The 25,344-nt window shown below is 41.1% G+C and overlaps 1 protein-coding gene across 29 annotated transcripts in view; it reads left to right on the plus strand.

The window, feature by feature from the left end:
• The window catches only part of FAM81A (family with sequence similarity 81 member A), a 122,416-nt gene extending 97,878 nt beyond the window's left edge, over positions 1 to 24,538 (plus strand). For all 29 annotated transcript variants that reach the window (XM_065547996.1, XM_065547994.1, XM_045395551.2 and 26 more), the window contains 5 exons: positions 6,638 to 6,767; positions 8,621 to 8,727; positions 14,630 to 14,765; positions 17,003 to 17,198; positions 22,231 to 24,538. In XM_065547996.1, the coding sequence (XP_065404068.1) occupies positions 6,638 to 6,767; positions 8,621 to 8,727; positions 14,630 to 14,765; positions 17,003 to 17,198; positions 22,231 to 22,355 (694 nt within the window). In that variant the 3' untranslated portion in view covers positions 22,356 to 24,538. The remainder of the gene's footprint in view (positions 1 to 6,637; positions 6,768 to 8,620; positions 8,728 to 14,629; positions 14,766 to 17,002; positions 17,199 to 22,230) is intronic.
• The last annotated feature ends 806 nt before the right edge of the window (positions 24,539 to 25,344 follow it).

The raw sequence follows: 25,344 nt of genomic DNA on the forward strand, positions 1-25,344 counted from the left end.
CTATGTTGCACTGGCTGGTCTCAAAGTCCTGGCCTCAAGCAGTTCTCCTGCCTCAGCCTCCCAAGTTGCTGTGATTGCAGGTGTAAGCCACCATGCCTCGTGTCTTCTCTCCTATTATTCTCATTATGCATATGTTGGTGCATTTAATGGTGCCTTTTTTTTTTTTTTTGGAGACTCTCTTCATTTTTTTTTCTTTCTTTTTTTAGTCGCTGTTCATCAGACTGCATAATCTCTATCCACCTATTTTCAAGTTTGCCAGTCTTTGTTCTTCCTATTCACATTTTCTGTTGAGCCCCTCTGTCGATTTTTTATTCCAGTGTTTCCATTAGGTTCTCCTTCTTTTTCTTTTATAACTTCTATAGCTTTATTAATATTTTATATTTGAAGAAACATTGTTATTATACATTCCTTTACTTTTTAAAGTGTGGTTTCAGTCATCCTATGCTTGCTCATTCTGTATTTATATTAGCTATTTGAAGTTTTCTTTTTTAAAATCTGACATCTGGGTCCTCTTACAGGCAGTTGGTTTGCCTGTTCTTTTCCCCCTGAGTGTAGTTCACATTTTCCTGGCCATTTTAGATAATATATTGTAGCAACTCTGGATACAAGCCCCCTAAGCTTGTTTTTGAGGTTGTTTGCATGTTTATTTGTTTAGCGACTTGAATGGACTCTTTTAGTGATGTCTGTTTACCCTGCACTATGAAGCCTCTGATGTCACTTCCTCAGTACAGTTTGGGAAACGGGCGCAATCATTTGCAATGACAGTGGTTTTGGAAGGGCTCTCTTTCACTGGTATTTCCCTGATATTTTATTAGGCTGTCTTCCTCTGTTGATTTCACACCCAAATCTTAGGCTCCACTAATTACTAGAATATTGCTCTACTATTTTTGACAATACCCTGGGACATAAAGTGTCCTATAGTTTTATGGTACTATAATTAAATAACTGCCAGCTATAAAGGGCTTAATGATACATATATACAATAATTATGTATGTATACAAAAATTACAATAATATGGAAAATGAGCGACCAGACTGATGTTTTAAATGTCATTGTGTTTGGTATGCTACGCCAGTATGTCATATGCAGACGGAGAAGTTCTGCATCAGCGTGTGGCCCAAGTCATACCCGTTAGATGTTTGGGACTCTCTAGATGGACTTCTGACCACCAGTGATTAGGAAAGCCTAGCAATAGAGTCACTCTGCCACCTGATGGCCACAACCTGAAATTGTACCTAGGAGATAACAGCTGTCCAAAGACCCAAAAAGGGAAAATTTGGAATGAGTACATTATTGTTCATCATGATGTAAAACATTAAGGATGAGTAGGAAAACTGGTTAGATTCATTGCAAATTCTTGTTTAACTAAAGCTGCTGAGCGATACACACAGCTATATTAAAGCCCTGAGACTGTCTTTTATGAGTTCTTTTTAAGACAGGAATGATGTCTTTGATTTAATGCTAGATGAAATAGCAATATTGCTTTCCTCCTTTTATCTTAAATATATTTTTATTTTGAAATAATTTTAAATTTATAAAAAATTACAAAATTCACCAATTGTTAACAATATGTCATTTACTGTATTATTCTTTCATGTATGGAATTTTTTTCTGAAACATTTGAGAGTAAGAACATTATTTGAAATATAAGAAAACCAGAATTGACTTCACTGTGTGTGTGTTTTTTGAGACAGAGTCTTGCTCTTTCGCCGAGGCTGGAGTGCAATGGCGCGATCTCAGCTCACTGCAACCTCTGCCTCCTGGGTTCAAGCGATTCTCCTGCTTCAGCCTCCTGAGTAGCTGGGATTACAGGCACCTGCCACCACGCCCAGCTAATTTTTGTATTTTTTATTTTTTAGTAGAGACAGGTACACCCAGTAGTAGTACACTCAGGTAATTTTTGTATTTTTAGTAGAGACGGGTTTTTACCATGTAGGCCAGGCTGGTCTCGAATTCCTGACCCCAGGTGATCTACCCACCTCGCCTTCCAAAGTGCTGGGATTACAGGTGTGAGCCACCATGCCCAGCCGTGTTTTCTGATGGGAGTCTTTGGTATCCTACCTTGTGCTCTTCTCTGTGTCCCCTACCCAGCCTGCTTCTTTATTTACAAAAGTACACAAGGGATGGGTAATGGTAGGAAAGAATCAGAAACGCAATTAAATATACAAAATAAAAATGAAGCCCGGCCAGGAGTGGTGGCAGCACTTTGGGAGGCTGAGGTGGGTGGATTACCGGAGGTCAGGAGATCGAGACCACCCTGGACAACATGGTGAAAACCCCGTCTCTACTAAAAATACAAAAATTACCTGGGTGTGGTAGTGGGCACCTGTCATCCCAGCCACTCAGGAGGCTGAGGCAGGATAGTTGCTTGAGCCCGGGAGGTTGCAGTGAGCTGAGATCGCGCCACTGCACTCCAGCCTGGGTAACAGAGTGAGACTCTGTCAACAACAACGACAACAAAAGCCTTTCCATCTCTTGGCTCTGTTTTACTCCTTAGAGGTAACTAATGTTAACAGTCTGTTGTCTGTCCTTTCAGACTTTTCTCATAAGTAATAATAAGATAATAGTTTATCATTACAATGATATAATGGTTTGTAGTCTAATAAGTTACTTAATAGTGTGATTTTAACTTTACAAAGTATTATATGTACTATTCTGCAACATAAGTTTTTCCACATAACAATATATGTGGACACTCTTCCAGTATGCACATAGATCTAGCATACTTTTTAATTTGATATAGAGCATTCTGCTACATCTATGTACTATAATTCAATGTATTTAGCCACTTTTTTTTTTTTTTTTTTTTTTTTTTTTGAGACAGAGTCTCACTCTGTCACTCAGGCTGAAGTGCAATGGTGCAATCTCGGCTCACTGCAACCTCTGCCTCCCAGGCTTAAGCGATTCTTGTGCCTCAGCCTCCTGAGTAGCTGGGATTACATGCGTGCACCACCACACCCAGCTAATTTTTGTATTTTTAGTAGAGATGGGGTTTTGCCATGTTGGCCAAGCTGGTCTCAAACTCCTGACCTCAAGTGATCCACCTGCCTCAGTCTCCTGAAGTGCCGGATTACAGGTGTGAGCCACCGTGCCCAGCCCAAGCCACTGTTGTATTAATAGAAATTTATGTTATAGTACTTTTGTTTCCAAGTGAGACACAGCAGTGAAGCCAAATGATAGCTAGTGAAGTCTTCAGAATAATTTTGAGACCTTTTCAAACTACATTTCAAAACACAGTCTGTCCCTCAAACAGCTTTGTAAAGGTGAAACTGGTCTGATGTAGTGATACCTGATCATGTTTATCTGGAAAGCTTATGTTTGGACTGGAAAATAATGTCTTTTAAAAAACTATAATATTTTTTATTTTATAGTATTTTAAAAACCTCAGCTTTCCCCAAATATGATTTAAATAATATTTTGCTAAAAAATTATGAACTCAAAATAAAAAATCAGGGTCTATATTTGGCATTATTTTTAATGGTCATTTATGACATGGGAATGATTTGTGAGGATTAATGAAATAACATATGTCAAGTATCTAGTACAGTACCTAGTACATAGTAAATATTTCCTTATATTCATTCATTCACAAATATTTATTAAGCCTCTACCATATGCAAGGCAGTATGCTAGGTACTAGGGTTTTAGTGACGAAAAAGGCATATATAATGTCTCCTTGCATGCAGTTTACATTCTAGAACAGTTGTTGCAAAGTGAGTCTATAAGAATGTTTGAATAATTGAGCTGGTAGCTTACTATCTTTAGAGTCAATAATACATTAAATTTACCACAATTTTATCCATTTACTCACCATTGTTTCTTGCACCCTACTCCTTTGTGGATGCTCTTTTCTCCTTACTGAAGTATATTCATTAGTAACTTTCTCAATATTGGCTTGTGGGTGATACATTTCTTAATCTTTGCATGTTAGAAACAGTCTTTATTTTGTACTTATTCTTGGATGAGAGGTTATTTACCCTCAATGCTTACAAGATATTTCTCCATTATCTTCTGATATCTATTGTCTCCTATATCTATTGTGGGCTGTCAGTCTTATTTTCAGTTTTTGGTAGTTTTTGGTAGGTTACTTCTCTTTAGTCTGTAGCTTTTAAGGTTTTATATTTATCATTGGTTATCTGAATTTCCCCATGCTTTATTTATTTTTACTTATCCCAGTTTGTATTCATTGAACATCTTAAAATTCATGCCTTTCTTCAGTTTTAGAAAATTGTTGGCATTCACACCTCAAATATTGCTTCGCTGCCATTGTCTCTATTTCCTTCTATTGGAACTCCTCCTTGACTCATGTTAGCATCCCTCTATTTGACTTTCATGTTTCTTAACTATTTTTTCATGTTTTTGATCTCTGTCCACTACATTCTGAGTGAGTTCCTTGCTACTATCATTGAATCCACTGATTCTATCTTCAATTATGTCCAGTCTAGAATTATTAAGACAAGGGCCAGGCACGGTGGCACACATCTCTAATCCCAGCACTTTGGGAGGCTGAGGCAGGTGGATCACCTGAGGTCAGGAGTTCGAGACCAGCCTGGCCAACATGGTAAAACCCCGTGTTTACTAAAAATACAAAAATTAGCCAGGTGTGGTAACGTGTACCTGTAATCCCAGCTACTCAGGAGGCTGAGGCAGGAGAATGGCTTGAACCCAGGAGGCAGAGGTTGCAGTAAGCCGAGATCACACCACTGCACTCCAGACTGGGCCACAGAGTTAAACTCTGACTCAAAAAAAAAAAAAAAAAAAAAGTCACAGAAAGGAGTCATTGATCATCTTAGCTGCCTATAGCATGGGAGTAAGTGATTTGCTGGATGGCGTGTGCCTGAAAGTGGATGTACACCTCACATCTGCAGTTCGCCCCTGTGTCTGCCCACTACTGACAGGAGAGAATAAAAGGTTCTTCTCTTCTACCTTCTGAGTCTTGTATAAATGCCTCTCACTGTCAGAATCTAACTCAGAAGCCTTCTGGCAAGGACGTCTGGAAAGTATAGTTTGGGGCTTCAGTCCCTACAATACAAAGAGCATTTACAAGGAGCAAAAATGTTTTGTCACTTAAGAATGATCCATGTATATAAACTCTTTTCCTTGTCACTAATCCTCCAGTTTTTTTCCTTAGTCTCTAACCCTTAGCCACTTTCCTTGAATGTCTGGCCATCTCTTATTCCAGGCAAAATGAATCTCCCAATATATTGTATGAAATTCTGCCTTCCTGACAGTCTTTAGGGCGACTCCTGAGTAGACCTGTAAGCATCAGCGGTCTTATTCCAGAAGGTGTCAGCATACTGGGTGTGACCATCTGTAGCCAGGCCTGACTTTCTCCCTCAGTCCACCTGGTCATCAAGACATCAAGAACTCTTCTAGAAGCCACAGGTTATTTTTTTTATTTTATTTTATTTTTGCGTGTGTCGTCATTTTATCTTTTTGTATACACAGGGTCTTGCTGTGTTACCCAGGCTGGCTTTGAACTCCTGGGCTTAAGCAATTCTCCTGCCTCAACCTCAGCCTCCCAAGCAGCAGGAGGGAGAAGATGAAGTCATAGGCATGATATTCATGATGGATTGCTCCGATTGCAGACTCACCTAATGTCCCACTCTTAGGCATTCTGTGTCTACTAGAGCCCAGGAGCCAGCCAGCAGCTTCTCCTCAACAGAGAAATGTTGTCTCAGAACAGAGCATTACTTAGCTCTAAACTCTTTTTTTTTTTTTTTTTTTTGAGACGGAGTCTCGCTCTGTCGCCCAGGCGGGAGTGCAGTGGCTGGATCTCAGCTCACTGCAAGCTCCGCCTCCCGGGTTCCCGCCATTCTCCTGCCTCAGCCTCCCGAGTAGCTGGGACTATAGGCGCCGCCACCTCGCCCGGCTAGTTTTTTGTATTTTTTAGTAGAGACGGGGTTTCACCGTGTTAGCCAGGATGGTCTCGATCTCCTGACCTCGTGATCCGCCCGTCTCGGCCTCCCAAAGTGCTGGGATTACAGGCTTGAGCCACCGCGCCCGGCCTGCTCTAAACTCTTATGGGTCCATTTGTGACTCTCCTGTTAGGACTTCACAGAAGCCCCACACAGCTCATCTGCCACACATACTTTGAGTACCACTGGATCTGCCAAGTTGCAAGGCCCACAGGACAGCAGCTTTTACTACAGCTTGAACTGGCTGCAAAGCCTTCCCCTGCTCTAGACCCCACTCATACTATACAGCCTTACAAGTGATTTGGTCAAAGTTTAGAAGTAGTATTTTCCAACATGGTAGAAGTTGCCTCCTAAATCCAAGGAGGCCCCCAACTTTGAAAGGCAGGGGTGGTATTGAAGAGTGACAGACCACATCCGGCACACTAGCTATGCTCTTTGTATTGTCCTCTTGCTGCACATACAGTGTTGTACTCATGATTGTTGTAAAGACTTTATTTCTTTGGTGGTTGCATCTCTAGCCTTATTAAGCAACATCCCTGTGGTTTAGCTTAAAAACCGTAATGAGGCCAGTTCTCTGAATTCATTCGAGCCTCTGTTCAAAAGAATGATTGATAGTGCAATTTCTTTGAGTGGGTTTTGCATTTCAGAGTGTGTAAGGAAGCGTTTGCGCATGTTTTTAAACTTTAATAAGAATCAGCTTTGTTCTTTGTCTGGACAGATGTGATGCCAGCATAGCCAGACTTTCTGCAGAGCACAAAACGACCTATGAGGGGCTCCAGCACTTGAACAAAGAACAGCAGGCTGCCAAACTTATCCTGGAAACAAAAATCAAAGACGCAGAGGGACAGGTACGACCTGTTTCAGGTAGCTTTTAGAAGCGAGTAATTTGTTCTTAGCTAAGAATAACGTGGTGTTGATTATTTGTCACAGGAGAAACCAGCTGGGGCACCTAGCATGGGTTTATGCCAATCATAAGCATCTTTTCTTTGCTTCTTCCGTTCCTATTTCACTAGAGTGGCCCTTCATGTGTCTGGCAACCAAACCACCAACATTGTTTGGTATAGTCCTAATTCTTCCCCCCACCACCACATTCCTAGAACAACTAATATATTCCAGAAATTATAAATGACACCTTGAAAGTTATTTCTTTCACAAGTAAGTGATCAAGCATTCCTTTACATGCCACTCGTCCCAATTTTTGATTCAGGAAATAATGTATTCCCTGGGACTCACTGTATGTGCTCCCTCATCACATAGTCTGTATGTGAGACAAAATTAGGCAAAGCTAGAGCGAAGGCAGGCTAATGAATATGAGAGTATTTGACCTCACACATCACAGATTAATTTCACAAAGCAAAACTTTTGGTATTTCAGTTTGTTTTTTGGCCGCTTAAAAGTTTCCGTTTGCCATCGTAGGGCCTGTCTTCTAGGATTTTTTCAACAGTATCTGCCTTATTTGCTACTGTTCGTTTAAAGAGACTATTCCAGTAAAACAGGTGCATCTGGTTAACTTATTGGATTAAATACATTTAAACCTTAATTATCTCTAATAAGAATATAAAGCTACTTATGTGAAAAATACAGATATTATAAAACTATGAAAAAGAATAAAAAGACAATCCAATAATAATTTCTTTTTTGAAGAATGAGTGAGGATGGAATTATTATACCAGAGAAGAGATGCTAAGGAAATCATAAGCTTTTTTATAACCGAGCCAAGTAAAATATGTACAGATATCCATCAAAAGAGACCTGCTTTCTCTTTCTTCTGGATCTGACAAATACCATGAATCTTTAAGTAAGGAACATGGAACATTCTAATTTTTTTTTTTTTTTTTTTTTTTTTTTTTTTTTTGAGACGGAATCTCGCTCTGTCGCCCAGGCTGGAGTGCAGTGGCTGGATCTCAGCTCACTGCAAGCTCCACCTCCCGGGTTTACGTCATTCTCCTGCCTCAGCCTCCCGAGTAGCTGGGACTACAGGCGCCCGCCACCTTGCCCGGCTAGTTTTTTGTATTTTTTAGTAGAGACGGGGTTTCACCGTGTTAGCCAGGATGGTCTCGAACTCCTGACCCCGTGATCCGCCCATCTCGGCCTCCCAAAGTGCTGGGATTACAGGCTTGAGCCACCGCGCCTGGCCATGAACATTCTAATTTTTGCTGAAAAGACAGAAATTTCACACAGGACTAGCTTTTGTTAAATTCCAGTATTACAAGGGACATGGGTAGGTGGTGTGAGAAAGGAACAGGAGGGAGATAGTCTACAAGTTATATTGACTGGTGACCTGACTTGTTATGGAAGTAAATCTGAGACCTTGGTGGAGTTTGTAAGCAATAAAAATTCTATTTTCTATGACTAGCCATTACACTGATGGTAGAAATTCCAAAGTAAAGTTGACTGTATTTCATGACAACTGGTAGAAGTTGTGGTCTTGGGCAGGAATTGGGCTTGCTCATCAGAGAACTATATGTAAAATTAAGTGTTCAGTGCATGATGAATATTTTGGCAGTGCTACTGGTCTTGATTTTCAATGGGTATATTAGGAAGAAAATGGAGGTGGGAAGATGAGGTAGACTCATAAATGAATTTATCAAATTAGATCGAATCTTAATGCCGTTGACTAGAATATGGCTTACTAAATGTTTTCTGAAGTTGCATCTGAAGACGTTAGATGTGATATTTATAAGCAAGGTTTCTTTTCCAGATTTCTCAGCTTTTGAACAGAGTGGACTTGTCAATATCAGAGCAGAGCACCAAACTGAAGATGTCCCACAGAGACAGTAACCACCAGCTTCAGCTTTTGGACACTAAGTAAGCAATCAATTTATTTTAAAAAAAACTTAAAGTTCTGTATGAGTTTATGCATTACTACAATCTTTGTCCTCTTGGTTTTTATTTATTGCACAAATTGAAAACAATAATGGAAGTTAAAAAGAAAAGTTTCCATGTAGCATGTTGCCACTTTTCCTTCATAATTATTGTTTTTTATGTTTGGATAATTATCCACCTATTCATTCAACAAGTATGTATTGCGTATTCATTGTTGGCCTAGGGGCTGAGGACCTGGTAATGAACACAAACCAGACTCTGTTCTTATCCTTATGGAGTTTAGTCTAGGGAGCTGATGACTATTCATCAATGATGTAAATGAGCATCTACTATATTATTACTAATGGTGGTAAGTACGTTAAAGGTTTGGTTCGTGGTTGTGATAGGCTGAATAATGGTCCTCTAAATATCTTCGTGTCCTAATCCCTGGAAGTTGTGAATATATTGCCTTATACGGCAAAAGGGGACTTTGCAGATGTGATTAAGTTATGGATTTTAAAATGGGTTTTCTCTGATAAGCCTGATGTGATCACTAGAGTCCTTATAAGAGGGAGGCAATAGGAGTCAAGAGAGAAGGCCATGCGATAATGGAAGCGAGACTGGAGTGATGCACTTTGAGGACAGGGCAAAGGGTTCCAAGCCGAGCAACACAGGAGGCCACTAGAAATTGCAAAAGGCAAGGAAACAATTCTCCCCTCAGAGCCTCCAGAAGAACCCGCCCTACAGACACCTGACTTCATGCCAATGAAACCTATTTTAGCCCTTCAGTTTCCAGAACTGCAAGAGAATTAATCTGTATTGTTTTCTGGCACCAGGTTTGTGGTAATTAGTTAGAGCAGCCACAGGAAACTAATTCAGCGGTGCTGTGAGAATGAGTGAGAGGCCTGGTTGTGGGGCCTTCCTGAGGAAGGGATGCTGGAGATGAGAGCTGGAGAGTGAATGGAGCTTTGCTATGTAAAGAGTAGGATGAGAATATACGAGGTTGAACAGCCCGTCGTGGGCGGAATGTGGCATGCAAGAAACTGAAAGATGACGAGGGTGACTGGAACAGGGAGTGAGGGTGAAGCAGTGGGGCATGAGGCTGCAGGGGAGGCAGGCCAGCTCGCAGGGGTCTTTTGTGACAGCAATAGACACAAATAGAAGAAGATAGAGTGAGAAGGCCCAACCTATGCCTAATCAGAATCCTATGAGAGATAATAGAGGGAATAGGGGAGAAGCAGTATCAAAAGAGAGAATGGCAGACAAGCATACAGAATTGATGAAAGAGAAATCTCAAACTTAGAAAACCAAACACAGCGTGGGTGCAGTGGCTCATGCCTATAATCTCAGCACTCTGGGAGGCCGAGGCGGATGGATCACCTGAGGGCAGGAGTTTCAGAACAACCTGGCTAACATGGTGAAACCCTGTCTCTACTAAAAATACAAAAATTAGCCAGGTGTGGTGGCGCGGGCCTGTAATCCCAGCTACTCCGGAGGCTGAGACGTGAGAATTGCTTGAGCCCAGGGGGCAGAGGTTGCAGCAGTGAGCTGAGATCACACCACTGCACTCCAGCCTGGGCAATAGAACAAGACTGTCTCAAAAAAAAAAAAAATAATAATAATAATAAAGAAAAAGAAAGCAAAATACATTCCAGTAGAATAAGTAAAAAGCCAAGTCTAGATATATCAGTTTGGTGCTCTAAAACTACAGAACACCAAATACAGAAAGGTCTTAAAACAGAGAGAGAAATTAGACCAACGCTGATTCCTCAGCCATATTAATGGTGAGAAGGTGGTCTGGTACTTTCAGATACTGAGAGGCTGATTGATTGTCAGCCAGTGGGAAAATAAAGATCTTTCAGACAAATAAGAACTCAAAGTTAGCTGGGTGTGGTGGTGCATGCCTATAGTCCCAGCTGCTCAGGAGACTGAGGCAAGAGAATTGTTTGAGTCCAGGAGGTTGAGGCTGCAGTGAGCTATGATTGAGCCACTGCACTCCAGCCAAGGTGACAGAATGAGACTCTGTCTCAAAAAACAAAACAAAAACAACAACAACAACAACAAACAACTCAAAGTGTACTAACTACACTAATGGAATTTTAAAAAGACAGCCTTCATGGCTGGATGTAATGGTAATCCCAGCACTTTGGAAGGCTGAGGCAGGCAGATCACCTGAGGTCAGGAGTTCAAGACCAGCATGGCCAACATGGTGAAACCCTGTCTCTACTAAAAATACAAAAGATTAGCCGGGCGTGGTGGTGTGTGCCTGTAGTCCCAGCTACTAGGGAGGCTGAGGCAGGAGAATCACTTCAACCTGGGAGGTGGAGGTTACAGTAAGCCAAGATTGCACCACTGCACTCTAGCCTGGACAATACAGCAACACTCTGTCTAAAAAACAAATAAAATAAATAAATAAATAAATAAAAAGACAGCTTTCAGGGAAAGGGAAAAGAGACTGGGCACCATGTCTCACGCCTGTAATCCTAATACTTTGGGACGCCTAGGTGGGTGGATCACTTGAGGTAAGGAGTTCAAGACCAGCCTGGCCAGCATAGTGAAACCCTGTCTCTACTAAAAATACGAAAGTAGCTGGAAATCACCTGAACCCAGGAGGCAGAGGTTGCAGTGAGCCGAAATCATGCCACTGCACTCCAGCCTGGGCAACAGAGTGAGACTCCATCTCAAAAAAAAAAAAAAAAAGAAAGAAAAAACAAGAAAAAGAAAAAAAAATAATACAAAAAGAAGGTCCAAAATATAAGAAGAAAGGATGAGCAAAGAATATGATGAACATTGGGCAAATCTAAACAAACGGTAATATTAAAGTTGAATTTGCAGAGGATCAAAACACAACTAAAATATAAGTCAATGACAACATCTAAATGAGGAGGAAGATTTCTGAAATTATTCTTAGGAATTTTTCAGAATCAAATTAGAGACATTGAATAACTTTAGACTTTGATAAATTAAATGTATATATTAAAATTTCTATTCTAAAAGAATAAAATTGAGTGTATAATTTCCAAATGTTAGAAAAGATCCAAAGGACACAAATTCACATCAGATATGTGAAAGTGTTAGCAGGGGTGTGGAGAACCGGACCTCTTTATAGCACTCAGTAAAATGTGAAGTAGTACAACCACTCTAGAAAACAGTCTGGTGTTTTCTGGAAAAGTTGGACATGTTCAGACCCTAGAGAAACTCTTCCAAATGTGAACCAGGAGCTATGTATCAGTATTTTCATAACAGCATTATTATTATTTATTTATTTATTTTGAGACGGAGTCTCGCTCTGTTGCCAGGCTGGAGTGCAGTGTGCTCAGTCTCGGCTCACTGCAACCTCCAGCTCTCGGGTTCAACAATTCTCCTGCCTCAGCCTCCCGAGTAGCTGGGACTACAGGCACATGCCACCACGCCCAGCTAATTTTTGTATTTTTAGTAGAGATGGGGTTTCACCGTGTAAGCCAGGATGGTCTCAATCTCCTGACCTCATGATCTGCCCACCTCGGCCTCCCAAAGTGCTGGGATTACAGGCGTGAGCCACTGTGCCCGGCCCATAACAGCATTATTTTTAATAGCAAAGATGGATAAAAACAAACCAAAACAAATGTCCATTAACAGAAGACTGGATAAGCTGTGGTATATTCACAAAATTGAATATTATTCAACAATGAAAATGAGTTCACTACAGCTACAAATCAGCGTGAATGAATCTCACAAACATATGCTGGGTGAAAAAAGAAGTAGAAAACTCGTATTGTAGTACTGTTCCATTTATATAAAATTTTAAAAAATGCAATGCTGGCCAGGCAAGGGGGCTCATGCTTGTAATCCCAGCACTGTGGGAGCCCAAGGCAGGCAGATCACTTGTGGTCAGGAGACCAGCCTGGCCAACATGGTGAAACCCTGTCTCTAAAAAAACACAAAAATTAGCTGGGCGTGGTGGTGCGTGCCTGTAGTCCCAGCTATTCAAGAGCCTGAGGGAGGAGAGTCACTTGAACCTGAGAGGCAGAGGTTGCAGTGAGCCGAAATCACACCACTGTACTCTGTACTCCAGTCTGGGCGACAGAGCGAGACTCCGTCTCAAAAAAAAAAAAAAAAAAAAAGCAATGCTGAAAAATATGCTGTTTTAGGATCCAAACCAATAGAATAAAATGATAAAGGACAATAAGTTCCAGTAAATGGTTACTTCTTGGGTTGTGGGGTGATTGCAGAGTACACTGGGGTCTTCTAAGGTCCTGGCCATGTTCCATGTCTTAACCTAGTGGGGGTTCACGGTTGTGTACTTAGGGTACAGGCTAGCTTCCATGCTGGCTCTCACATAACAGTGCAGAGATCAGTGGTCCAGAGGAGGCAGGCAGCACTCACAACTCAGTGTGGTTTTTCCAAGGCTCCAGTCCTTGTCGCTTCCCAGTAACCTGGGACAGGGAGAGAGTCCAGGGCAGAAGCTTTGTTTTTGAAGATATGACTGGAAAGCCATGCTTATGACTTTTATGCATCCGGAGGCTCCACCTCACTGCAAGGGAGCCTGGGAAATGTGGTCTCTGGCTAGGCAGCTATGTACCCAGTTGACATTTGAGGGCTTCTTAATAAGGAAGAAGAAGAGAACATATTGCAGGACAAGTGGTGGCTCTACTACAATGGGTGTTCATGTTATCATTATTTAAATCACTTGTCTACATCGCATACATTCTTCTGTATTTTATTACATATTATAATAAAAACTGGAAAGAAGTAATTAAGAGGGAGGTAGCATGTATGGACAGTTATAAGGAATTTGGGAAAGGAGAGGAATGGAAGGATGGGAGGGTTTTATTTTTTCTTTCAATTTTTCTTTTGATTTACGTTAGGAAGTATCCATAGAGGGCAAGGGCAATTTGGGGAACTTTAGAGAGAAAGGGAGCCAGGTTCTAGTCCCAAGAGATAAAAGGGACTAGAAGGAAGCGCCTGGGGAAGAAGGGGACCTTAGAAGAGGACATGAGAGACACTGTGTCCTCTGAGCCAGGAGTGTCGTGGACCCTCGGAACTGCACGGGTCTGCAGCTAGCCCAGCTCTGTGCTGCTGTGTCACCTCAGTGCCTGTGCCACCCACTCCTCGTGAGTAGGAAGCACCATCAAATGGTTTATCTGTTGTATTCTCCTGCCTTGCCAGCTTCCCAAGTTAGTGCTAAGTGCAATTCTAAGAAAAGGTAAACTTGCAATTCTGATTGAGCCGAGTTTAATGCTGGCATATATACCAGAAATATGATAGTTGGAAATTGATGTTATATGATGTCATTAAAAAAATTGTTAGAACCAGAAATAGCATTTGACCCAGCAATCCCATTACTGGGCATATACCCAAAGGAATATACATCATTCAGTTATAAAGATACATGCATACGTATGTTTATTACAGCACTATTCACAATAGTAAAGACATGGAATCAACCCAAATATCCATCAATGATAGACTGGATAAAGAAAATATGGTACTTATATACCATGGAATACTATGCAACCATAAAAAGGAATGAGATCATGTCCTTTGCAGGGACATGCATGGAGCTGGAAGCCATTATCCTCAGCAAAGTAACGCAGGAACAGAAAACCAAACACCGCATGTTCTTACTTGTAGGTGGGAGCTGAACAATGAGAACATGTGGACACAGAGAGGGGATCAACACATACTGGGGTTTGGGGGCATGGGTGGGGCAAGGGAGAGCATCAGGAAAAATAGCTAATAGACGCAGGGCTTAATACCTAGGTGATGGGTTGACAGATGCAGCAAACCACCATGGCACATGTTTATCTGTGTAACAAACCTGCATATCCTGCATATGTACCCTGGAACTTAAAACAAAAAAATAAAAATAAAAAAAACTGTTTTACATCTAACTTGCAATTTATTTTTATTTTTATTTTTTTAGATTTAAAGGTACAGTTGAGGAACTCAGTAACCAGATATTATCTGCACGGAGTTGGTTGCAACAGGAACAAGAACGGATAGAAAAAGAGCTTTTACAGAAAATTGATCAGCTTTCCTTGATTGTGAAGGAAAACAGTGTAGGTATTGATGTTTAGCAATAATTTAGTAAAGTTATTCAATAGGGGCCTACACTGTTTGAATGATAATACCTAGTAATTTATCACTGATTTATTTGGCACCACCTAAAGCTGTTCAATTGTTTCTTGTCTTAAAATCTATTGCCATAGTTCATATTGATTATTTGTATTCTTCATAAAGAGATAGAACACTGAATTCTTTTGGTTAACAAAGACTAAGTAGAAAATTTCAGTACTTTCAGTTAAGATGAACTTAAGCTAAAACCTTAATGATCCAAATTGTTCATCTGCATTTCTACATAAAACTAAGAATTACCAACTTTGTCCTTGTTTGTTTTAATTTCTTGATCTGGTTTTGCTTTTTTTTGCCTGGTGTTGAATAGATTTCTGTCTCCAGATCACGCCATTCTACTGTAGCTACATGTGAGATACCGCAGTGCAACATGTAAACAGAATCCACCATTTTTTCCCCCATTTTCCTTATCCTTCATCCCAGTCTCTCACAGAGCTAAGGTTTGTAGAACTGCTCAAAAACGATATCAAGAAAGTCTTGTGCTGGGCACTGTGGCTCACTCCTGTAATCCCAACACTTTGGGAGGCTGAGGCAGGAGGATCGGTTGAGCTGGGCAACGTGGTGAAACCCCATCTCTACAAAAAACACAAAAATTAGCTGAGCATGGTGACACACGCTTGCAGTCCCAGCTACTTGGGAGGCTGAGCCCTAATCAAGCTTGAGCCCAGGAAGGTCAAGACTGCAGTGAGCTATGACTGCACCACTGCACTCCAGCCTGGGCGACAGAGCGAGACTCTATCTCAAAAAAAAAAAAAGAAAGGCTTGCATATGTAATATTCAAAATTGTTATGCTCCCAAACCAGTACCTGGCAAGCAGATTTTCATTGGTTTTAATTGTTTAGCATGACATCTCCATCTCCCTTTCCTTTTCTTGCACTGTTTCCGCTTGTTGGATATTGACGATTGAGCTGAAATGACTGGTGCAGTACATCTCTAACTCTCCTCTCTCCAGATGTGGAGCTGTTGAATTGCAGACTCCGCATTGAGCACCATCAAGAGAGGAGTATCATGCCATAACCCACTTACAGCTTGGAGTTTGCAGTCTTGGCCTCCAAGCTCACTGGCAGACACAGATTCCCATAAAAACCAAGCATGTGGAAAGGAAAAAGGAAAAAAGGAAAGACTTAATTTTTGTATATGATTTTATATCTATTTAAGATACTAGATATGTTCTTTTAAGTATTTCCCTGTGTTTCCATCACATCTACCGATTGACTTACTTGGATTTATACTAATAATACATTAGTACTAATTTGTACTAATACATTTGTACTAATAATTCTGGGTCTTTGAATCACTGTTTATATATGGGTTTGTTTAATAGCTAACAGTAAACCCCAGGATAATGGTGGCTTTCATGAAATAGAAACTTATTTTTTATTTCTCATAACAGAAGTCTGGGTATAGGTAATGCAGGACTGACGTGATAGCTTGTCAGTCCTCAGTGACCAAGGATCCTTCTAGTTTAACTTTTTGCCAATCCTAGAGTGATCCATATCTTCATAATTCAGTATAGCTGCTAGAGCTCCAGCCATTCTGGCTGAATTCCAGAAAGGGAAGGAAGAAGGAAGGAGTAAGGATATACATCAGCTGTCTTTTAACTTTTCCTGGAAACTGCCGTATACACTTGTACTTACATCTCATTGAATGTAGTATTTTTTTTTTTTTTGAGACAGAGTCTCACTCTGTTACCTAGGCTGGAGTGCAATGGCGAGATCTTGGCTCACTGCAACCTCGCCTTCCGGGTTCAAGTGATTCTCCTGCCTCAGCCTCCCATGTAGCTGGGATTACAGCACTCACCACCATCCCTGGCTAACTTTTGTATTTTTAGTAGAGACAGGGTTTCACCATGTTGGCCAGGCTTGTCTCTAACTCCTGACCTCAAGTAATCTGCCTGCCTTGGCCTCCCAAAGTGCTGGAATTACAGGTGTGAGCCACCACACCTGGCCTGAAAATGTAGTCTTTATTTTGAATGACCTTGTACCCAGCTGAAAATCATGGATCTGTTAAGGAAGAAAGGGAGAATGGATAGTATGGTGGGCAACAAGCAGGTGTTGCAAATCTGTTTCTTGCAGATTGTTGTTAAATGATATTATGGCTGATGTGAATGCAATGCGGATTTCTTTTTGGAGTGATTAAGTGCAGCTCTTATCATGGATCTCAGGGAGCCAGTGAAAGGGATATGGAGAAGAAGCTCAGCCAGATGTCAGCCAGACTTGACAAAATAGAAGAAGGTCAAAAGAAGACTTTCGATGGTCAGAGAACAAGGCAAGAAGAGGAGAAGATGCACGGGCGAATCACCAAGCTGGAGTTACAGATGAACCAGAACATCAAGGAAATGAAAGCGGAAGTTAATGCTGGTAGGCCAAAACGAAAACAACTCACATGCATTATTTTCTGTTTGATCTAAAATCTATTAATTAGTATCCCCTGCAACTACCTATGAACCTGGCCAATGGTAATAACTGTGAAATATCCTTAGTTGATTTTCTGAGTAGCTGTGCTGTGTTGTCTAAGTAGCTACAATGCTGTATGAATTTCACCTGTATAAAGAGCCCCCATGAGAGACAGGCAAACAAAACTGAAATTGCTTAGCCTGCAACTGAGGTACATTTTCTTTAGCATCATCTGCCAAGTCTTTTCTGTTCATAGCCAAGGTTAACATGTCTCAGAATGAAGCACATATCTTTGAGGGGGTTTCAAGGGCTTATTTTATAGTGCTAGCAGTATAGTACCACGCTGGCAATGAATGAGTTTCCTCTACTGGCAGGTCAGCACGGCCCGTCAGTTCACACTTGCTTAGAGGAGAACATTAGCGCTGATTTTAAGTTCTGAGTGCCGTCATATACAGGAGGGATTAGATTTATACTCTGAACTCAGGAATACAGAACTGTGACCACTAAGTGGAAGATACCGGAAGACAGCTTTTAACTCAATGTGAGGCAGAGAAGTACCTTAAAGTTCCTGAGTCCTAAAAGATTGATGGCTTTGGGAGCTTGAGAGCTCTTTGTTATGGAAAATACTCAAGTAGAGGCTGATTGATTGTGGTCAGGAAGAAGATGTTCCTCTAGCGTGAGAAGTGGAATTAAATTCTCTCCCAGCTTCTTCCAATTGTATGATCCCATGAATTTTCTTCTGTGACATTGTTCTGTTTTGGCCACATGGAAATGAAAGTGCTAGTTATCCCAAGAATAATTTTGTTATTACCACCAAATGTTTATTATTTTATTTGTAGGAGCTATAATTAAATATATAAATTAGAGAACTTGTAAAGATAAAAATGAATTTTCTTTCTTAGTCTTTGGACTTTTAAAATATGGTATTTGAATATTTCATCGATGTTTAACTTTGCATCATTCCCTGAATGAATGTATTGTTATCTATTTAACATACCATTGAGGATGTTAATATTTAGCACCTAATATGAAAAGCCTCTGAACCTTAAGATAAAGCCATTGTCTTTATTACAAAGACAATATATTTCTTCTTTCTTTTTTTGTTTTGGAGACAGAATCTTGCTCTGTTGCCAGCCTGGAGTGCAGTGGCGTGATCTCGGCTCACTGCAACCTCTGCCTCCAGAGTTCAAGCGATTCTCCTGCCTCAGCCTCCTGAGTAGCTGGGATTACAGGCACCCGCCATCATGCCCAGCTAATTTTTTTTTTTTTTTTTTTTTGCTATTTTTAATAGAGACTAGGTTTCACCACGTTGGCCAGGCTGGTCTTGAACTCTCAACCTCAAATGATCCTCCCGTCTCGGCCTGCTGAAGTGCTGGGATTACAGGCAAGAGCCACCAGGCCTAGCCTCATGATGCTTTTTTACCCTTTATTATTTCCATATTTTTTGGAAATTAAAAAAAAAATGACAGAATGAGACAGGGGCTCACTCTGTTGCCTAGGCTGCAGTGAAGTGGTGTGATCGTAGCTAACTGCAACCTCTTGGGCTCAAGTGAACCCTCTGCCTCGACCTACTGAGCAGCTAGGACTTTGGGCATGTGCCACCATGCCCAGCTCATTTTTTTATTTTAAAAAAAAATTTTATTTAAGAGATGGGGCCTCAGTATGTTGCCCAGACTGGTCTGGAACTCCTGGCCTCAAGCAGTCCTCTTGCCTTGACCTGCCAAAGCGCTGGAATTACAGGTGTGAGCCACTGCGTGGTCGCCCTTTTATTGTTTCAGTGTATATATCCTAAGAACAAGGATATTCCCTTATAAATAACTTCAATACAATGTATCATCAATGAAATTTTTTTAATATTCAATTTTCAATGTGCCATTGTTTCCTTTATAGCAACCCTTTTCTAGTCCAGTGTCTTTTTTTTCTAATTGCATGTTTTTTAAATAAAAAATTATTGTATATATTTAAGATATACAACAAGATGTTTATATTTTGATATACATATACATAGTGAAATAGTTACCGTATTCAAGCAGGTTAACATATATATCGTCTCACAGGTATTTGTGTGTGTGTGTGTGTGTGTGTGTGTGTGTGTGTATGGCAACAACACCCGAAAATGTACTCTTTTAGCAAAAATCCCAAATACAATACAGTATTATTGACTGTAGTCCTCATGCTATACATTAGATGTCTGGTTTTGTTCATTCTGCATATCAGCAATTTGTATCTTTTGACCTGCATCTCCCCATTTCCTCCTCTTCCTCCCCACCTTTGGCAACCACCATTTTATTCTCTATTCTATTTTTTTTTTTTTTTCTTTGAGACAGAGTCCTGCTCTGTCACCCAGGCTGGAGTGCAGTGGCGCGATCTCGGCTCACTGTGACCTATTCTTCCCTGGTTCAAGTGATTCTCATGCCTCAGCCTCGTGGATAGCTGGGATTGTAGATGTGCACCACCATGCCTGGCTAATCTTTGTATTTTTAGTAGAGATGGAGTTTCATGGTGTTGGCCAGGCTGGTCTCGAACTCCTGACCTCAAGTAATCCACCCACCTTGGCTGGCCGGCCTGCCTTCCTGCCTGCCTGCCTGCCTGCCTGCCTGCCTTCCTTCCTTCCTTCCTTCCTTCCTTCCTTCTTTCCTTCTTTCCTTCCTTCCTTCCTTCTTTCCTTCCTTCTCTCCTTCCTCCCTCTCTCTCCTTCCTTCCTTCCTTTCTTTTTCTCTTTCCTTCCTTCCTTCTCTTTCTTTTTTTAGATTCCACATATGAGATCATGCAGTATTTTTCTTTCTGTATGTGTCTTATTTCACTTAGCATAATGTCCTCCATTTTTATCCATTTGTGACAAATGGCAGGCTCTCTTTTTTTTTTTTTGTAGGGATGAATAATATTCATCATATGCATATATACACAACTTCTTTATTCACTAATTTTTTGGACACACTTCATTTGTTTCCATATCTTGGCTATTGTAAATAATGGTGCAATGAACAAGGGAGTGCAGATATCTTTATGAGGTAGTAATTTAATTTCCTTTGGGAATATACCCAGTAGTGAGATTGCTGGGTCGTATGGTAGCTCTATTTTAAATTTCCTTTTTTTTTTTTTGAGACGGAGTCTCGCTCTGTCGCCCAAGCTGGAGTGCAGTGGCCGGATCTCAGCTCACTGCAAGCTCCGCCGCCCGCGTTTACGCCATTCTCCTGCCTCAGCCTCCCGAGTAGCTGGGACTACAGACGCCCGCCACCTTGCCCGGCTAGTTTTTTTTTTTTTTTTTTTTTTTTTTTTTTTTTTTTTTTGAGACGGAGTCTTGCTCTGTGCCCCAGGCTGGAGTGCAGTAGCGCTATCTCGGCTCACTGCAAGCTCCGCCTCCCGGGTTCACGCCATTCTCCTGCCTCAGCCTCCCGAGTAGCTGGGACTACAGGCGCCCGCCACCTCGCCCGGCTAATTTTCTTGTATTTTTAGTAGAGACGGGGTTTCACCATGTTAGCCAGGATGGTCTCGATCTCCTGACCTCGTGATCCGCCCGTCTCGGCCTCCCAAAGTGCTGGGATTACAGGCTTGAGCCACCGCGCCCGGCCGTTTTTTGTATTTTTTAGTAGAGACGGGGTTTCACCGTGTTAGCCAGGATGGTCTTGATCTCCTGACCTCGTGATCCTCCCGTCTCGGCCTCCCAAAGTGCTGGGATTACAGGCTTGAGCCACCGCGCCCGGCCTTAAATTTCTTTAGTAACTTCTATACCAAGCTTGTCCAACCCACATCTTGCAGGCCACATGTGACCCAGGATGGCTTTGAATGAAGCCCAACCCAAATTTGTAAACTTTCTTAAAACATTGAGAATTTTTTGTGATTTTTTTTGTTTGTTTAGCTCATCAGCTATCATTAGTGTTAGTGTGTTTGTATTGTCCAAGACAATTATTCCAGTGTGGTCCAGGAAAGCCGAAAGATTGGACACCCCTGCCCTATACTGTTTTCCACAATGGCTGCCCCATTCTGCATTCCCACCAGCAGTGTACAAGTGTTCCCCTTTCTTCACACCCTCGCCAATACTTGTACTCTTTTGTCTTTTTGATAGTAGCCATTCTAACGCGTGTGAGGTAGTAACTTATTGTGGTTTTAATTTGTATTGCCCTTATGATTAGTGATGTTGGCCCTTCGGGTTCTAATCCAGAATTACGCATCGTATTTAGTTGTCCTGTTTCTTTATTTAGTCTGTGTTATTCTGGATCAGTTTCTCAGTGATCTTGACAGTTTTAAAGAGTACCAGCCAGCCAGCATTTTGTAGACTGTCCCTCCTCAGTTTAGATTGGTTTGCTTCGTTTTTTTTTTTTTTGAGATGGAGTCTTGCTCTGTCCCCCAGGCTGGAGTGCAGTAGTACAATCTTGGCTCACTGCAACCTCCGCTTCCTGGGTTCAAGCGATTCTCCTGCCTCAGCCTCCTAAGTAGCTGGGACTACAGGCATGCACCACCATACTCAGCTAATCTTTGTATTTTTAGTAGAGACGAGGTGTCGCCATGTTGGCCAGGCTGGTCTCGAACTCCTGATCTCAGGTGATCCACCCGCATTGGCCTCCCAAAGTGCTGGGATTACTGGTATGAGACACCGTACAAGGCCTGTTTGCTTCATCTTGATATGATTTAGGTTGTGCATTTGGTATTCTTTAAAAATGTCAAGAAGTGATGTCATGCCCTGCTCAGGGTATCTTTTCAGGAGTTACATGATGTTGGTTTCTCCCAGTATTGGTGACATGAGCTTTGATCACTTGGTTAAAGTGGTATGTGACAGTCTTCTCCATTGTAATAGTTACTTTTTCCTTTTTGTAAATTAAAAAGTAGTCTCTAGGGAGAAACTAGAAACTGACCTGTTCCCCATCAAACTTTTACCCCAAGGGTTTTAGCATCTATTAATAATTTTTGCCTGAATCAACCATTACTAGATGATACAGAATTTGATATAGAATTTTAAAAAAATATTAACTCTTGTGAAATTTACCTCTCCTTCAAGGGTTTACAGCTGTCTATGAAAGCATAGGATCCCTCAGGCAAGTTCTCGAGGCCAAGATGAAGCTGGACAGGGACCAGCTACAGAAGCAAATCCAGCTGATGCAGAAACCAGAAACCCCCATGTGAAGGGAGCTGGGACAAATTCCTAAAAGACAGTTTTGCCAGTGGGGCTAGGAGCCGGATACCTCTGTAGCCAGGCCGTCGCCGCATTCGGGATTGTTCCATCCATGGCGTGCATGTGCCAAGAAATGTGTTTAATGGGTCTAAATGTTTACCTTGAGTCTTGAAAATACTCTTTCTTTAAAAGTATGAAATACAGTTTTTACCAGTTTATTTCACTTCTCTAAATTCAATGGAAATCCCCCACCCTGGATTTTGAAAGGCTTTTATCTTCTTCATTTTATGAATGGAAAAATGACAATTTTTCTTCAATGCTTGATGCACTAATGAAGACTGTTTACTATTTTGAAAAATGTCATGGCTATTTTTTTTTAATTAAGAAACTAATGAATCATCACAGGAATGTGTTGTTCCTCACCCTAAATTAAGAGAATGTCCCAGTAGATTAGACTTCAACCTTTGAGTCCAATTTGGATTTTCTTATTGTTGTCTATGCATTTCTTATATTGGTTATCTTCTTGTAAATCTTCTGTCTTTTGTAAGGGGAAAGGATTTAACATTTAGAATAAATCCCACCATTTATGTAATGGAAATAGTTTAAAAATTGCTAACTGCCATATGGATTGCAAATTAAATGGAGACTTATTTAGATAAAGTGAGGCTCAATATTGGCATCGACCACCTAGATATTACAGGTTTTAATATTTAAAACTATTTTTGAATTATCCACAGCCTGTATAGTGATAGCCATATATTTAATAATGGAATGGTGGTTAACAGTCTATTTACTGCACAATTAATTGTTCACTAATCAAATAGAATGTGATAATTTTTCAGACTTTATGATCTCTCTCTTTCCAAAATTGGCACAAAGTGCTAGGGTTTATATACACTTATTGTAACTGTATTTTTGTGCCTTGGTTTTATCATGTCAATGCACTGTACTCTGTAAAAGTTTTGCAGACAAAATAGAAAGTATGATAATCCGTCAGAAGTATGATGTAAAACTGGAATCCTCTGTATTTTTTAAATGTTCTAAAAATTTTATCACTGTTAAGGTATTAATCATTCAGTATTACTAATGGAATAGAAATTCATACTTTTGTATGGACAACAATTCAAATTGATATTGCATTTGTAGCACTGTCAAGAAACTTTCATCTTGAGCAACTTTATAGATGATGGGTGTTTTATTTTCAATCGCCATATGTGATCAGTCATTGGAAATTGGCCCCAGTGCTGTTTGTTCATCTCTGTATGTAAAAACTGACAGTGAGACACACTGATCTGAACTGTGAGGGTGCCCCAGGAAAAAGAAAAACAGGAATACTTTAACAATTAAAAAGAAAAAAAAAAGTTTTTTGTTTGCCAAGGACTCAGGAAAATAAAAAGCATTTTCTATTTTTAGGATAAATCACAAATGCAGTATCTAACTGGCTATTACTGTTTACCCATATAAAATATGCTGCTAAAGTACATATTTTGCTCTCAATGGCTTGACAATTTTTTTCAAATTTGGACGTGAGAGGTTATATAGGGACTCTATTATCCAACACATATTTTCTTATTTTGCCACAAATTTCCACTTAACAAAGGAAAAAAAGAGGCGATTGCTGTTTTGCAATCAGAAAGTGAATTTCTTCTGTGGTAGCGTACACACGTTTCATGTGGTTCTCCACGTTTAAGCACAAACCACAGCACAGGAAGCCACAGCCCCTCCAGCATCTCTGTGTTCTGGGGTCTTTGAGGAGAAGGAATCAGAACATCGACACCTGGGAAGAGGGAGGCGGGAGCACCAGCTGGACTCTGGCCAAGGGGTGACGTAAGCAGGTGACACTGGGCTGTCAGCTGAGCTTCTCAGGTGCTTCTGACATTGCCAGCCCCTTGAGATGAGCCACCGCAGGCGTGCTCCACCTCGGCTACACGTTGGAATCATCTGGAGGAGTTGGGAAACCTACTGATGTCCCCCTGTGCTTCCTAGACCGATTAAGTCAGAACCTCTGGGAGGTGGGTCGCAAGTATCAGTGCGTGCCTGAGGCCTCCGCGTGTTTGGGTGTGCGACCGAGGTGGTGAGCTGCCGAGCCACAGTGCAGTACTCTTCTCACCAAAGCTCAAATGAGAATCAGCTTCCATGTTCTTTCCTTTACCAGAAATTTGCAATAAAAAGAAAAATAAAACTTTCAAATAAATGTGGTATATGATTTTTAAATTGAAAAGTCTTTTAGTGTTGAGCTGAAGACTTAATTAGGTAAAATGCCATAGGAAATATTTGTGTTTGCTCTCTGTGGAAACGCTTTGATGGTTGAAATAACGTGCTCAAGTCCTGGCAGCCCCTCTGAGGACTGGAATGTCGTTGGGAGCTGCTGGTCTGTGGGCTTTGAGGCTGTGGGGACTTCTCTGCAGCCTTCTTGTCTCTGGCAGTTCTCGGGTGTGTGCTGTATCCCTTGTGTGTGTCAACTCTTTTCATTTTAACTAGTTGAGTTCAATACCATTTCCCCATTTTATAGATGAGAAAACAGAGTCACCTAAAGGTTAAGCAACTTGCCGCAAATCCTACAGCTAATAAGTGGGAGTCATGATTCAAACCAGGCCGCCTACTTCCACACTCTGGGAGCGTTACCAGCACACTGCACTACTTCCGAAGACACATTTTGGCTTCCCACATAAGTGACTTGCTAGGCCACCGACACCAGTCATATCTCTATATATGCTTCGCCTCCTGCCATCTGAGAACCCTTGCTTTTTAATGCCCCAATTCTGAATACCTAATGAGGCACTCTAATTAGCTTGTCAAATGTCTTCCCCTGGCTATATCGATGGAGGCACCAGAGGTGGGGGGAGTTGGTGCCACAGGACTTGTAGGATCACAGGCATTTCACCCCTGCCCTTGGGCTGTCTGAGGTTGTGGGCCCTGGCTTTACACATTGGGAGATGGATCGTGTTGGGGGAGTATAGAGCAGAACAGAGAAGATGGCTCCATTCAAGTTGTAATTAT

This window comes from Macaca fascicularis, chromosome 7 (assembly GCF_037993035.2).
Source record: "Macaca fascicularis isolate 582-1 chromosome 7, T2T-MFA8v1.1".
Classification (NCBI taxonomy): Eukaryota; Metazoa; Chordata; class Mammalia; order Primates; family Cercopithecidae; genus Macaca; species Macaca fascicularis.